The sequence below is a fragment of the Truncatella angustata genome (assembly GCF_020726525.1).
Source record: "Truncatella angustata strain MPI-SDFR-AT-0073 chromosome Unknown BKA67scaffold_2, whole genome shotgun sequence".
NCBI lineage: Eukaryota > Fungi > Ascomycota > Sordariomycetes > Amphisphaeriales > Sporocadaceae > Truncatella > Truncatella angustata.
The window spans coordinates 7681947-7695945 of record NW_025763382.1 but is presented as its reverse complement, the minus strand read 5'-3'; the positions used below and the strand labels follow the sequence as shown (position 1 = coordinate 7695945).

Sequence of the window (13999 nt, the reverse complement as noted above, 5' to 3'; positions counted from 1 at the left end):
CTCATTGCAGGACAGTTTCTGACTCCTCCGTCCTCACTTTCGTATTGGAAAGTTATAATAAGATCTGTGTCTGCCGTGGAAGCGTAATTTATACAACATCGGCATGCCGATCGGTACCTTTCGATGGAAAGGGCCTCGATTCCGGCTAGCGTTAAGCCAGGGCTCCCCTGTCTGTGGGTGGCAAACGTGTGGCGGTACAGATATTAACACGTGATCCCGTCAATCCCTACCTAAACGAAACCGCCGACCAATGTCAACGCGTCTAAAAATATTGTTTAGAAGAAATCTGATAACTTACTATATTATTTGATTTCCAAATTAAAATTAATTATTATTATATCTTATATTATACAGTATACACTTATTACAGTGACGCACGATGACCCTCGCAAGCTAAAGTGGTGGGATGAGCTGGCTCTAACACCTTCCTATACCCATCTAAAGCGGTAAGATGAAGGTTATCTGTTTCTTGGAATCGATTTTGTTGCTGGTAAAGATGAGCGAGTCAGTAGATGCTCGTGAGTGTGTCTGGATGGTCCTTGCCCAGCAGGATACTCATTTCCGTCAATTTACTAAGGTGGACAGCAGTAGATTTCCTATTTAAGGTGTCTATTTAAAATGTGGACATTAGATCTCAGATCACGTAAAACTTGGCGCTCGAATATAACGCTGTTTCCTTCCCCAACTGCTGCACTACTGCACATCACTCGAGACTGTTCAGTTGTCAGTTCAGTTGCCAGTTCAGTTGCCAGAATCAGAACGGCCTCATGGATCGCGAGTCGTAGAGAATGCATGTACTGCATCAATAGGATGGCTTGTCCTTTACGATTTGCAGCGTTGCGGCTGAGTCTTCGTCCTTACCCCGCAGCTGCAGCCTGATGCAATCCTCGCCGATCCGTGTTTCTCGCGACGACCGTACGATGCCTGCCTCATCCCACGAACCGTGGCAACAACAGTGCTCTGCCTACTCCGGCGGTAGAGCAGTTGTTGACCCTCTATCATTGCGATGAGGTTACTGCAGCGCGATGATGCAGGCAACTACAGCCTCACTCCCGACCTCGCTGCTGATGATGTTCACCCGTACGCGATCCTTTCCCACACCTGGGGACTCGACGAGGTAGTCTTTGCCGACCTTGCGAAGACGCCTGGTGATTGGCAACATAAACCCGGCTTCGACAAGATCAAGTTCTGCGCCGAACAGGCCCAAAAACATGGGCTGCGACATTTCTGGGTCGACACCTGCTGCATTGACAAATCGAATAGCATTGAGCTGCAGACAGCGATTAACAGTATGTTCCGGTGGTACCGCGATGCGAAACGATGCTACGTCTACCTTCCTGATGTGTCTAAACCCGCGGCTTCTGGCCAACACCAGAGGACGGTGCCATGGGATGAGGCATTTCGAAAGAGCAGATGGTTTACACGTGGATGGACGCTCCAAGAGCTTATCGCCCCGAAGACAGTTGACTTCTATTCGAAAGAGGGGGCTTGGCTAGGCGACAAGCGGTCCTTAGAGCCTTTGATACGCGAAATTACAGAAATTCCTCCGACTGCTCTCCGTGGTACACCTTTGGCCGATTTTACCGTCTTGGAACGAGAGGCATGGGTCCGCGACCGTCAAACGAAATACGATGAGGATATGGTGTATTCGCTTCTAGGGATCTTCAACGTATACTTGTTGCCAAACTATGGCGAAGGGAGAGAAAACGCACAGAGGCGTTTGCGAGAAGAGGTCCAGAAAGTTGTAATAGGTAAAATAACCCTAATAACCAACAAAGTCAGCTTAGAGGCTGATGTTGTCATAGGAACCGGTATGAACGATTTCTCCGCTGCCTTCAGTCTGTTCGAAGTCCCCGAGATACAACAGTTTGTGGCAAGAGAGGAGGAAATAGCAGAGATGCGGACAAGTCTACGCTCAGATGGAAGCCGTCGCTCCGTCGTTCTCCACGGCCTCGGCGGCATTGGTAAAACACAGCTCGCCGTAGCATATACGAAGCAATACCGAGATGAATATTCCGCCATATTCTGGTTCAATATCAAGGATGAAGCCGCTATTCAGCAGAGCTTTACGAAAGTCGCGAGGCAGATTCTACAACAACATCCTGACGCCGACCGATTAAGTGCACTAGACCTGCAGCAAAATCACAAGGAGGTGGTCGAAGCTGTGACGGCCTGGTTCAGCTTGCCAGGCAATACGAGGTGGCTTCTTGTGTATGACAACTACGATAACCCGAGGTTGGCTGGTCGTCAGGATGATACGACAATTGATATAACCTGGTTTCTTCCTCAAGCGTACCAGGGCTCGGTAATTATTACGACGCGATCGTCACAAGTCAGCATAGGCAATCAAATTCGAATCAAAAAGCTTGATTCAATTAACAAGAGTCTCCAGATTCTGTCAACAACCTCAGGCCGATATGACTTGCAGGATGGTAAGGCTCTTGCAACTCATACAGACTTTACTAACTATTACTGTAGACGTTTATGCTCGAAATCTTGCTAAAGAACTTGACGGACTTCCTCTTGCACTTGCCACGGCTGGAGCTTACCTAAGGCGTGTTTCAATAAGCTTTGAGGATTACCTTCGTCTCTATAAAGACTCATGGGTCAGACTCCATGCAAGCACGCCAAGCTTAGGCTCTTACCAAGACCGGACGCTCTGCTCCACGTGGCAACTTTCGTACGACCAGATCCAAGGACAAAACCGACTCGCAGCTCATTTACTCCAATGGTGGGCCTATTTCGACAACGAAGATATATGGTTCAAACTCCTCCAACCTAATGATGAGGATGGGCCGGCGTGGATATACGATTTGGCTGATGAACTCAAGTTCAATAATGCTCTGGGCACACTATGTGACTACGGGCTTGCCGAAACGCATATATCGACAGATAAATCTCTCGGATCAACAGGATACAGCATTCATGCTTGCGTACATAGCTGGACTATTAATGTGTTGAATGAAGATTGGGACGTTGATCTGGCTAAGCTTGCGCTGGAATGCGTAGCTGCGCGTGTTCCATCACAGGATGAGCCTCAATTCTGGACTCTTCGAAGGCGACTTCTTTCACATGCCACAAAATGTGGCGCTGGGGTCTGGGACAGCGATGAAGGTATAGAATGGGCATTATATAACCTAGGTCTCCTTTACTGCGACCAAGGCAAGATGCAAGAGGCCGAGGAGATGTACTTGCGGGCGCTTCGAGGGCACGAGAAGGCGTGGGGACCGGATCACACGTCGACACTCGTCACGGTCAACAACTTAGGTGTCCTTTACTCCGACCAAGGCAAGATGCAAGAGGCCGAGGAGATGTACTTGCGGGCGCTTCGAGGGCACGAGAAGGCGTGGGGACCGGATCACACGTCGACACTCGTCACGGTTAACAACCTAGGGAACCTTTACTCCGACCAAGGCAAGATGCAAGAGGCCGAGGAGATGTACTTGCGGGCACTTCGAGAGAAGGAGAAGGCGTGGGGACCGGATCACACGTCGACACTCGACACGGTTAACAACCTAGGGAACCTTTATAAAGCCCAAGGCAAGATGCAAGAGGCCGAGGAGATGTACTTGCGGGCGCTTCGAGAGAAGGAGAAGGCGTGGGGACCGGATCACACGTCGACACTCGACACGGTTAACAACCTAGGGAACCTTTACTCCGACCAAGGCAAGATGCAAGAGGCCGAGGAGATGTACTTGCGGGCGCTTCGAGGGCACGAGAAGGCGTGGGGACCGGATCACACGTCGACACTCTCTACGGTCAACAACTTAGGTGTCCTTTACTCCGACCAAGGCAAGATGCAAGAGGCCGAGGAGATGTACTTGCGGGCGCTTCGAGGGTACGAGAAGGCTATAGGGCCCCAACATATCGCTAGATATCGGCCAGCAATCAATACATTATGGGGCTTTGGGGCCTTATTATGGAGACAGGGCAGACCAGTCGAGGCGAGAACATATTATCAACGCGCTTACGACAATCTTAAGGCACTCCTTGGATCCCAACATCACGACGTCCAATCACTGCACGAAGTTTTAGCGGACCTAAACCACAACATTCATAGTAAGTTAGTATCCAGAAGCTAGGTCATTACATAATCGTCTAATAATAAGTGCAGATACGATAGCTCCACAACCAGCCCAGAAAAGCAGACGCCGAGATGTCTTAAAAAGAGCCCTACGTATTTCCTCCAAGTAGCAATATTCACAGGCAATAGAAGGTTGCTATAGCCTTTCCCTGCAGTTCCCCCTATATAAGCAAAGAACTTATAAGATGCAAGTGGTAATGTTCTTATGTTTATTAGAATGTGCCTTTTATTAATGATGCGGTTTGGCGCGACGTGATAAAACTAGATGCAATGCAATTGAAGGTACAGTACTGATCGGCGTGCTGACATGGCGTAAATCACCCTCCTAAAGCAGCCATAGGCTTGAAGATGACTTTTTAGTATAAAACTAAGGATGGAGGACTTGGACCATCTTAAAGACGAAATACCTGCATTTCGGCTCGCTACGCAGGGTTTTAGACGCCTTGATATCAGTCGGCGATTCGTTCAGGTAGAGATTACCGGAATCACGTGCTGTATCTCTACCGCCACACCTTTGTCAGCCACGAGGTGAGTAGTAGAGGAAATAGAGCCTTGCACCTGCCCTGGACGAGCATGCTTGGTTTGTTGCATATGGAAAGGGTTATGCTCGTGGTACCCTAACATTGCAAACAAAAAATACATATAGATCAACTGAGCTTCAAATCTTGTTATGTTATCGAAGCCCTTTAAATATCCGCGGTTGTAAGTACTCTACCGCTATCTGAAAAGTTACATTTGTCGCTTTCCGCCATAACACGGGTAAGGTGGAGTCGAGTGGCCATCAATTGCGCGCGGTTAGCGTGAATGGTGGTGGTTATTTTCGACCTAAGCGATGCGCTATATATTAACAACTTTTCAAAATGTAGAATTTTGTATTGAACCGATCGCTTGAACGACCATTTCGAGTTTGATTACTTAAATGGACTGCTGTTTCGCAAGAATTCCTATGCTTTTCAACGACCAATCTACCAATCTGAATAAATAACGTCTTTACAATGGACCAATTAAAATCTATTCGAAAGCGAACGGACACCCTTCTTCGTATATTACGAATGGTTCCAAACATCAAATTTCTAGCCAACACACTCTGGCAGCCCTCATACGCTCTTCTCCTAGCAGAAGACGAAATGAAGTTGAAAGAGATACAGGACATGCCTGACGAAACTGTATACAAAGAGCTCTGTCGTTTTTTGGAGACCCCGGATGAAGAATTCATTTCAATCCGGATTGCTTTGCTTACCATAATAGACTCGTGGGAGACAATTATGGCCATTAAGAAGGATTATGATGTGCATGGTTTAGTCCGAAACAAAGTATGGAACGATGAGTTGCTGGATGAGGATGATGAAGCCTTAGAGCAGGGCTTAGACCAGCGAGAGTTGCTTGTTGTCGCCAAGGCTATTGTATATCGTGCTGCATTGTCTTATCTATCTAGTGGGTTGGACGAGCGCTTTGATGCTAGTGGAAAGGATAACGTAACCTCGAAGGCGAATATAACTACTTAACGTCCATCCCTACGTATTAAGCCACCCTGTTTGGCAGGCCAAAATGCAGATACTTCCTTTTCAACACAAAATCCACCTCGCCCTCACAAATACAATTGCTTAAATTTGCATAAATCACGATTCTTTGGCTGTCTAGAAGCCTTGGGCCCTGTCCTATCCTATTTCAACTTGCACATAAGATTATCCTTTGATATAAAACAGGCATACCGATCCTGTTTGCTATCGCTGATCCCCTGAAATGCCCTGGTCCATGAAATGCCAGACTATCCGAGGGGATGGGCAGCGTGGAGTGACACAATTATTCGCGCGATCCGAAGGCAGCATTAGGTACCTCAACGTGTGATTGAGCAGCACGCTGCAAGGAATACGGAGGACGAGATCCAATTGGTTCCGGCCGTTCGGTAAGCTAAGCTAGTGCAATAAGCGGTGGCTTGGTGATGATGCTACTCCGCTTTACACGCACCGAACCATTCTAGGACGGATAGCGCCTACGCTTTCCTAACGTTAGATCGCCGCTGGGTTACAAAAAAATAACACGAGACCTCTTCGGGGGGATTGAGTTCAAGACGGCTCTCGGCCCCAAGCACAGAGGCTGACCTATAGCGACAAACACCCCCTCCCCCCCGATTCAATTTTAACGGTATCTCAACAAAAGTACCAATCTAGTTGTGAATCATCATGTGCCGGGCTCCCCGGTCGCCTCGAACATTTTCCTCGATCAGAATCATGGCTAATCATATTGAGGTCAAGAGTGATTTACAGACGCGTAGCCGCCGGTCTTCAATTGATTGCTTGCGCTTATATGCAGGCCCGCCAATTCGAACAGACTATTGAGCCTTGTGAGGTCTGAAGTGCCAACAGCCGCCTTGTGTGATCTCGGCAAAGTGTCCTGGTCCAAGGAGGAGTACATGTTTCGATTACCACGTCGCCGCTAGGAAAAGATTGGAAGACAATGATATGGAGCTTGAGTTGTTGGGTTATTGCTATCTGATTTGGTAGCCATTGGCGATGCGAAAACTGATGGATCATGGCTTGGTACGAAATGAACCCGGATATAGCGCCGCAAGCCCAGAGGCACAATGCTGACCGCCCCACACCTCCACCACCTTTTTGTCAATCCCCTCCGTAATTGCTCAGCTCGCTCGGTTTATCGTCTGACCCGGTCACAAGCCCCCGGTGCCCGTGGGCGGAGGACCGGCGGAATGCATCGGAGACGGAATAGAGCTGCGCTTGCAACCATTTGCCATTTAAACACTGTATATCGCCCTGAGCTCTGGTGGCGCTAAACGTTCGTTATAGTAGTTTGTCTTTTAAAACCAAGTAGGTTGAAATGGGGATAGAGGCCATTTTCTGGCGCTTGTTATTTCTAGCACTAATTCAGCATTTTTAACAAATAAACCTCGATGCAGTATCCATTTCTATCTCAAGGAATCTTTGCTAGTTGGGAATGAGTTATTACATATAAACAACGATCAGCTTATAACTCTCGGGAGATGGGCTTTACCATTAGATTCAACATTATACACGATGGGTAAATCTACTACCCAACTAAAGCGCCGTAAAATCACTAGGCGGAACAGACAATACCGTGTTACTCACGAGAATGTTTATGAAGTAGCCTCACGTTTGAAACAAAACGCCTTAGTATCCGAAAGTGATAAAGGAAAGCTGGTTCAGTTCTTAACTACATTATTGCGAATGACACAATTCCCATACTACGCCGCCAGTAATGACCAACGAATCATCAAATCATTTCAGGTTATTAATAACATTGTAAACGACCGCACGGCCAGATTTTGGAGGATCAGAATCGCTTTTTGGCGATTGGCACAGATGGACAAAGATTTAATGACGCGTATCCAACTTGAAAGGGATAATGGCACCCTGGGCAATAGGGAGAGTCAAAGCAATAGAACAATCGCCACCGGCATTCAAGGTGAAGCATCAATGCTATCGACACGACAATTGTTAGCTCATCAGAGATCTGCCAGGCGATGGACCAATTTCTCCCAAAACTCGCTCATTCCTCTTCTATTTGCGGCGCCGGGCAGGACTGAGATAATCATGTGAGTTAACACCCGTGAACATCAGAAATTTCGCTGATCTATGCAGCCGCGATTTATCTCATACCATGGAGATTTTAGGAGCCGTCGGAAGAAACTTGAAACACTTGTTTTCGGAGGCACACATCTTGGAAATGGAACAAATCATGCAGTTTGCACACGATACTGCTGCAAACGAGTACGCCATTGAGCAGAGAAATATGGCACTAAACTGCCCCCCATAGAGCTGGCTCTTAGGGTGGCAGACACTATCATTACTATGGCTGCGTATGGTAGCGTTGTTTGGTAGAAACATGGCAACGATATGGCAATAGAATGGAAGCGACATGGCAGCAGGACAGAAGCTTAAAACAGTGGTAAGTGGGTGATATGGCAGTAATGTATGCTAGTAGCATGGCATCGATATGGCAGTAATGTATGCTAGTAGCATGGCATTGATATGGCAGCAATACATGTTGTGATGTGGCAGTGCTATGGCAGTAGTGTATGGCAGTATGGCAGTAGTATATGGCAGTGCGTGTGTTTGTACACTGAGGATGCCCCGCAGTCTCCACACAACCCAGGGCTAGCATCATAAGAGCTGTTTCCCAACAACTGGTATTGAGAAATGATAGTTTGATACCTTAGTAGTAGATAGAACTAGCTTACTATGAAAGTCAAAAACAATATTATCCCCAGTCCTCAGTCCTCAGTCCTCAATCCTCAATCCTCAATCCTCAATCCTCAATCCTCAATCCTCAGTCCTCAGTCCTCAATCCTCAATCCTCAATCCTCAGTCCTCAGTCCTTCCTTAATGCTATCAAGTATAATGCCATTCCGATATGATAATATATCGCCGCATTAGTACCTTGATAAAGGAGCCATGCTGGTAGGGCAGCAATCATGAGAACGAGAATATGGCTATAAATTAGCCTGTGAAATGAGATTGCGGTCGCAGGTCTCCACGGCCATTCCCATAAAATGACAACAACACCACAAACCAAGTTAATGACTTGCAGAATCGGTAAAGGCGTCACTAGGATATCCATAATCCTCGTCTGAAAGTCCCAAAAAATCTTTGGCCAAAAGAAACCCTGTATGGCCGCTGCCACCTGATCTATCTTTGATTAGAGAAACAATCCACTAAGGAGTTCCACTTACACCATGCAGCACTTAAGCTTACAAGCCTTGCCACTTCACTCTGTAAATTCCGCATCATCTTGTTCATAATTTACAGAACGAGTTCTTATGGTGTGTGGAACGTCGCTACTTGATTTGAGAGTACATCTGTTATCATTAATTGCCTCTAGAAACGACAATTTGTGATTTAAATATAATCCTTGTAACCACCCACTTTTCTTTTTTGGCGCTTAAAGTATCGGAAATAGCAACGACTATCATATAAGAATCCTCATAGTGACACTTCACCTTAAAGATTGTTCATTAGAAAATCGGTCATACTATGGATGTTAATTCTGATATCCCCATGCCTGATTACAATCACCAAGTAAAATGGTCTCCTAAGTTTGAGTGCAGGGCCGAAGCTCAAGACGTCGATATGGAGCAACCTCAGGATGGCTTTAAACCCTTTAACCGCCCGCCTACGCCTTTTCCTATGGATACCTTATCTCAAGCTAAGACTTTGATGTGTCGCGAAATACCACGCGGACATGTCAGGACTATATGGCATACAGTACAGAAACAGACCAGACAGAGAAGACGGTTAAAACTACCACTGTTTATCGGCAAAACATTACCTCGCAGCATAACGGCTAAACACCAAACAGTGCAAGAACCCAGCGAGCGATCACATCTGACTATCGACCAAGTTGCATGTATTATGGGGGGACTTAATCTTAAGGATACAGAACAGGGACGAACTGGAAGGGACAACAATTTAACGTAGATTTAAGGGAATAAAACTTACTTGATCTAATGTAATCATGTTCTATGCTATGATCACGTATGCCAGATGAAGCTACATGACGTTATAAATTACCTTGGCTTACAATTAAATATCCCAGTTTCCAAGAAGCAGGAGTCCCTATGCTTTTGAATTGGTGAGGTACCGATGCCGATTTTTAAAAGTCGAATCGGGTTCAGGTTAAATATAGCTTAGCTGATCAATACTTATATCAACGCAGTTAAAACGCCCCTCGGTTTACCAACTTATTACTGTAAACCTCACCGGCTTGAGATTAATCGGTAGAAACGATCGATACACAGCCATTATAATGGACGAGGCTCGTCATAATCGGCAGCGTCCCAGAAATCGACAGTGCCACGTGACTCATGACCAGATCCGTGAAGTTGTCGAGCATATTACCAAACCACCCTTGGTATCAATGGCTGAAAGTCAAGCGTTATTCCATTATCTCGTTGCTTTACTCCAAGAGACAAGATTCCCAATGTCTAGTGACGCTCAACAAGTTGGTGAAGCTTTCAGGGCTCTAGACAGATTCTTGATAGACCCTGCCGCTCAACCCTGGATGCTTAGAATAAGCTTTTGGCGACTGGCAGCAATGATACACGACTTGTTGGCGATTGTTCAACAAAGCCGATATGATCGCAAGTTCAGCGAAAGAGGTAAGAGTGTCAGAAGTATCGCTTTGGGCATCCAAAAGCAGGTTGTTTCGCCAATGACATCGACTCGGCAACTGAGGATGCGCTGGCGACTTGCAAACCGTTGGAGTGCATTCGCAGAAGGTTCCTTGATTCCACTAGTGCTTACAATCCATGACCAACCTGAAAATATCATGTGAGTTGCTGATGTTGCCTATATTCATTTCACTGACCGGATTAGTCGAGACTTTTCGTACAAACTCGACGTTTTGCGGGCTCTCGGTCAAAGTGTCAAACGCTCGTATCCAGCTAAAATCATTGACGAGGCGACAGAACTCATCGATTTAGCCACAGCATGTGCTCAAAACAAGTGCAATTCAATACGACTAGACCTTTTGTTAGCTACTTTTATCGATGCACGCCGCAGTACGAAATGCTTGGGTGCAGAGAAACACCAACTCGATGAAGAGGGGGATATTGAGATGATCGAAGCTGGAGAATGGGGATTAGTGCATGGCAGTGAGGTGGATTAGTGGCAGATGGCAGTGAGGTGGATGGGGGATTAGTGCATGGATGCAATTTAGTGAATAGCAGTTTAGTGGATGGGGGGATTAGTGCATGGCTGCAGTTTAGTGAATGGCAATAAAGTGGATTAGTGGCAGATGGTAGTTTAGTGGATGGCAGTTTTCATTTAAAATGCCAAATGTTAAAAATAACGGCACCATACAGCAAGGTCTATGCCTATTAACATATAACATTACAAATATCGGCGCTTATTTTCACCTTTGAGTCCTAGGCCCGGAACTTCAAAATCAGCCTTGATCCTACGCAATTCGCTGCTTCCCCTGAGATTATCGCGGGTTCATCCATATATTCGGCCGGCCTCGCTATGGGACCAGTCTCTAGAAGAGCTGTTTTGGAGGAATCCTCGACAGCCTAGCTGCGATCACAGCAAGCAACCGCTGTGGTCATACAGAGGCCAAATTAGAATATCCTTGCCTTAGCGGCCTTTCTGGTATTATCAAGGTGAATCGGCTACTTGATCTTATGACAAGATTAGGAAGTATACTAGGTCAACTTGAAGTTGAGCTTCGTTACCCATTTAGTCAGCTGTTATCGGTCGAAAATCCATCAATAATTTTTTGACACAATCGCCAATGTTCATACATGTTTTGATAATCATGTCTACAAGAATAATCACAAAGACAGTCGTACTCTATTACCCCGTTGATGCCGAAGACCCATATGGGTCTTGGGATTTGAACAGATGACAGTGCCCGTCATTATCGTCGGCAGGTAAACATCTATATCAGTGTGGTTACGTTACTGGTTAAAGAGTCGTCTCAGTCAAAGCATGGCCGTTTCCATTTGGAAAAGCTTTAACGATGAAGCTAAGGTCCCACTACTTGGTGAAAAGTACTTTGGATATGAGCAGAGATGGCTTTAATAGTTGGCATCTACAGCTGGAATAGCTAAACCAAATATGTATATGTATCGGAGAAAGTTGTATAGCGCCACTCTTCCCAGATCTTGGCCCATTTTGGTCTTTGTTTTACAAGTCAAAGTGTGTACATAGCAGCTACCATGCCTTATTTTCCGTTGAACCATATTTCCCTTGCTCTCACGTTAAATAACATATGTGTGGCTCGCAATTGCCTACAGCCAATCACCGCACGAAAGCATACATGGCAAGCCGGGGTGGCCAACTGTATATATATTAGTGCCTTTCGGCTGGCTCGTTCTTCTTCACTTATTTCCCTTTTCTGGTACCCGTAGCCTCGCCACAACTGGCATGATCGATGGAAAGCGGAACAAAACAAAAGGTACTGCGTAATGGCACTTCCAATCGATACTTCTAAATTATGGGCTCAAAAGCATGATTGGGAATCTCACCGAGGAATCATCACAAAGCTTTACTGGGAGCAAGGCATGACATTGAAGGAGGTGATAAGTTTCATGCAACGAAAACATGAATTAATCGCTACGTACGTTATCCTAGCATTGCCTCAAGTCATGGCCTCTCAGTCTGCTAACGAGCACCAGTCCAAAAATGTATAAATCACGTTTGAAATCTTGGGGCTTAACAAAGAATTTGACCAGCGGTCAAGAAAAAGAATTGATGCATCAATCTGATCAGAGCATTCCTATACATCTTCCCATTATTAATGGGCGACGCATAGGTTCCAAAAGATTGAAAAGAAGAATCGATAACACCAATTCTACATTGAATCGCAAACACGCCTCTACACATTTATGCTCTCACAACCCATCATTATCTATCCTACCAATCTACAATGAAGCAGTCGAGATCTGTATTCAAGCAATAAAGACTTACACCCAAAGCTGTTTGGAGAAAGACGATTGGGACTTGCTAGCCACCGACTACAATTGGGTTCAAGACGCCTCTTTCATATGGTGGGTTAGGGCTGAGAGAACAGCTGGCTACCTTCGACAGAACCGAAATTACGATATTGATCTTCCGATACTCGGAGAAAGTTTCGACCGGTATAGGGTCTTGGTTAAATACCAACCTCCTTTCCTACCTATCGCAACGTTGCTTGTGATACAATGTTTATGGGGAATTAGAGATTCTCTAGCTCGGTCATTCCTTAGATATGTGGCAGAACTAAGTGAAATCTTGCTAGGCCCAGAGCGCTCTTTCACAAGTATTTGGCTCGCACTTGTTCCGCTGGACGAGACACAAATATGTTACAGCCTATCGGCTATGCTTTCGGCTTACTTGGAAACGATCAGAGGAAATGTTCAAACAAGCCACGTCAAGATACCTCGCCAAATCTTACTTCTATCCGGTTCGAATGATGTCTGAAAAGTTTATGGGAGAATCATTTATTGATAGAAGACAGGACTCTCAGGCGAATTATGTACGATAGTCTTTTTATGCAAGTAGTAATCATATTACTTCGCTTCCTCCAAAAAGAATTTGCAATTGTTCTTTGTTTAACATGGCGTCACTCTTCGCCATATCATGGTCATCTGTTCAAAAGATTACAGACCTAATGACTAGAGTCTACGAAAGTCACCAGATCTGCGGGTTGCTATCAATACACCCAACATTTGCTCAATCCTATCAGCTGCTACATAGGCACTTCTGTAGCATCGCGCATAACGATCGAAATTATCACATGGAGGAGTTCCTTCATGGTTGTCCTGCCTATATAGATATGATGATTCAAAGAAAGGACGAGGACCAGTTAATGAACTTCGAGATCCTACAGGCAGTAAGGCAACAACGACGGCCGCGTGAGGCTGCTTGCCGTACAACGGACTGTTTGAGTGAGGAATCGACCCGGTGTAACTTCAAGTGAGCAATCATTTGTGAAGGATATATCTCAAATCGCTGCTCGTAAATAATCCAGTCCTTATAAGGCTCTAATAAGGATTTGTGATTATCACCTTTCACTCAAGTGACCAAAATCTCGGTTACACCAGAATGGCCGTCCACTGATACAATAAAGTCAATGTCCCCCGCGACGCCATATGTTTTTGAATCAAACTATTTTTTTCTTGATTTACAGTGCCCAAGAAACGGAAAATTTGAGACATTCCCTTACCCAAGGTAAAAATGCAGAATCTCAGCTAGGCCCATGTTCCTCGAAAGGAGGCTTTACATATAATGAGTGGGCCACTAAACCTAGCATAGCGTCATTCAAACATGGCAAATATAATGTGCGCATCCAAGGACACTGGCGGCAACAAGTGCAGTACACCCACAACCACATGCAGTCTTTCCAGTGCAAGTGCTGGATTGCCATTGACACCCCCCTGAAACACAGTCTTTCGCCCGG

At 45.8% G+C, this 13999-nt stretch overlaps 5 protein-coding genes across 5 annotated transcripts; 4 read left to right on the top strand and 1 right to left on the bottom strand.

Annotated features, from left to right (window-relative positions):
• Nucleotides 1-1006: 1006 nt before the first annotated feature.
• Nucleotides 1007-4082, top strand: BKA67DRAFT_591492 (uncharacterized protein; the record flags this gene model as incomplete). The annotated part of the gene is made up of 3 exons (XM_046104724.1): nucleotides 1007-1751; nucleotides 1806-2432; nucleotides 2479-4082. The coding sequence occupies 3 exons, from the start codon at nucleotides 1007-1009 to the stop codon at nucleotides 4080-4082; spliced, it is 2976 nt and encodes a 991-aa protein (XP_045962876.1).
• Nucleotides 4083-5079: 997 nt separating this feature from the next.
• Nucleotides 5080-5589, top strand: BKA67DRAFT_533768 (uncharacterized protein; the record flags this gene model as incomplete). Its single annotated transcript, XM_046099756.1, has 1 exon — nucleotides 5080-5589. One exon carries the CDS (start codon nucleotides 5080-5082, stop codon nucleotides 5587-5589), a length of 510 nt encoding a protein of 169 aa, XP_045962875.1.
• A 1344-nt stretch (nucleotides 5590-6933) lies between these two features.
• BKA67DRAFT_218700 (uncharacterized protein) lies at nucleotides 6934-7821 on the top strand. The gene is made up of 2 exons (XM_046095551.1): nucleotides 6934-7655; nucleotides 7727-7821. Exons 1-2 carry the CDS (start codon nucleotides 7117-7119, stop codon nucleotides 7731-7733), a joined length of 546 nt encoding a protein of 181 aa, XP_045962874.1. The 5' UTR covers nucleotides 6934-7116; the 3' UTR covers nucleotides 7734-7821.
• A 610-nt stretch (nucleotides 7822-8431) lies between these two features.
• BKA67DRAFT_513618 (uncharacterized protein) lies at nucleotides 8432-8746 on the bottom strand (the record flags this gene model as incomplete). The annotated part of the gene is made up of 1 exon (XM_046097584.1): nucleotides 8432-8746. A coding segment is annotated over one exon (315 nt), but the record flags the coding sequence as incomplete, so codon positions are not given.
• A 1119-nt stretch (nucleotides 8747-9865) lies between these two features.
• BKA67DRAFT_674719 (uncharacterized protein) lies at nucleotides 9866-10736 on the top strand (the record flags this gene model as incomplete). Its single annotated transcript, XM_046108766.1, has 2 exons — nucleotides 9866-10389; nucleotides 10435-10736. The coding sequence occupies 2 exons, from the start codon at nucleotides 9866-9868 to the stop codon at nucleotides 10724-10726; spliced, it is 816 nt and encodes a 271-aa protein (XP_045962872.1). The 3' UTR covers nucleotides 10727-10736.
• Between the last annotated feature and the right edge of the window lie 3263 nt (nucleotides 10737-13999).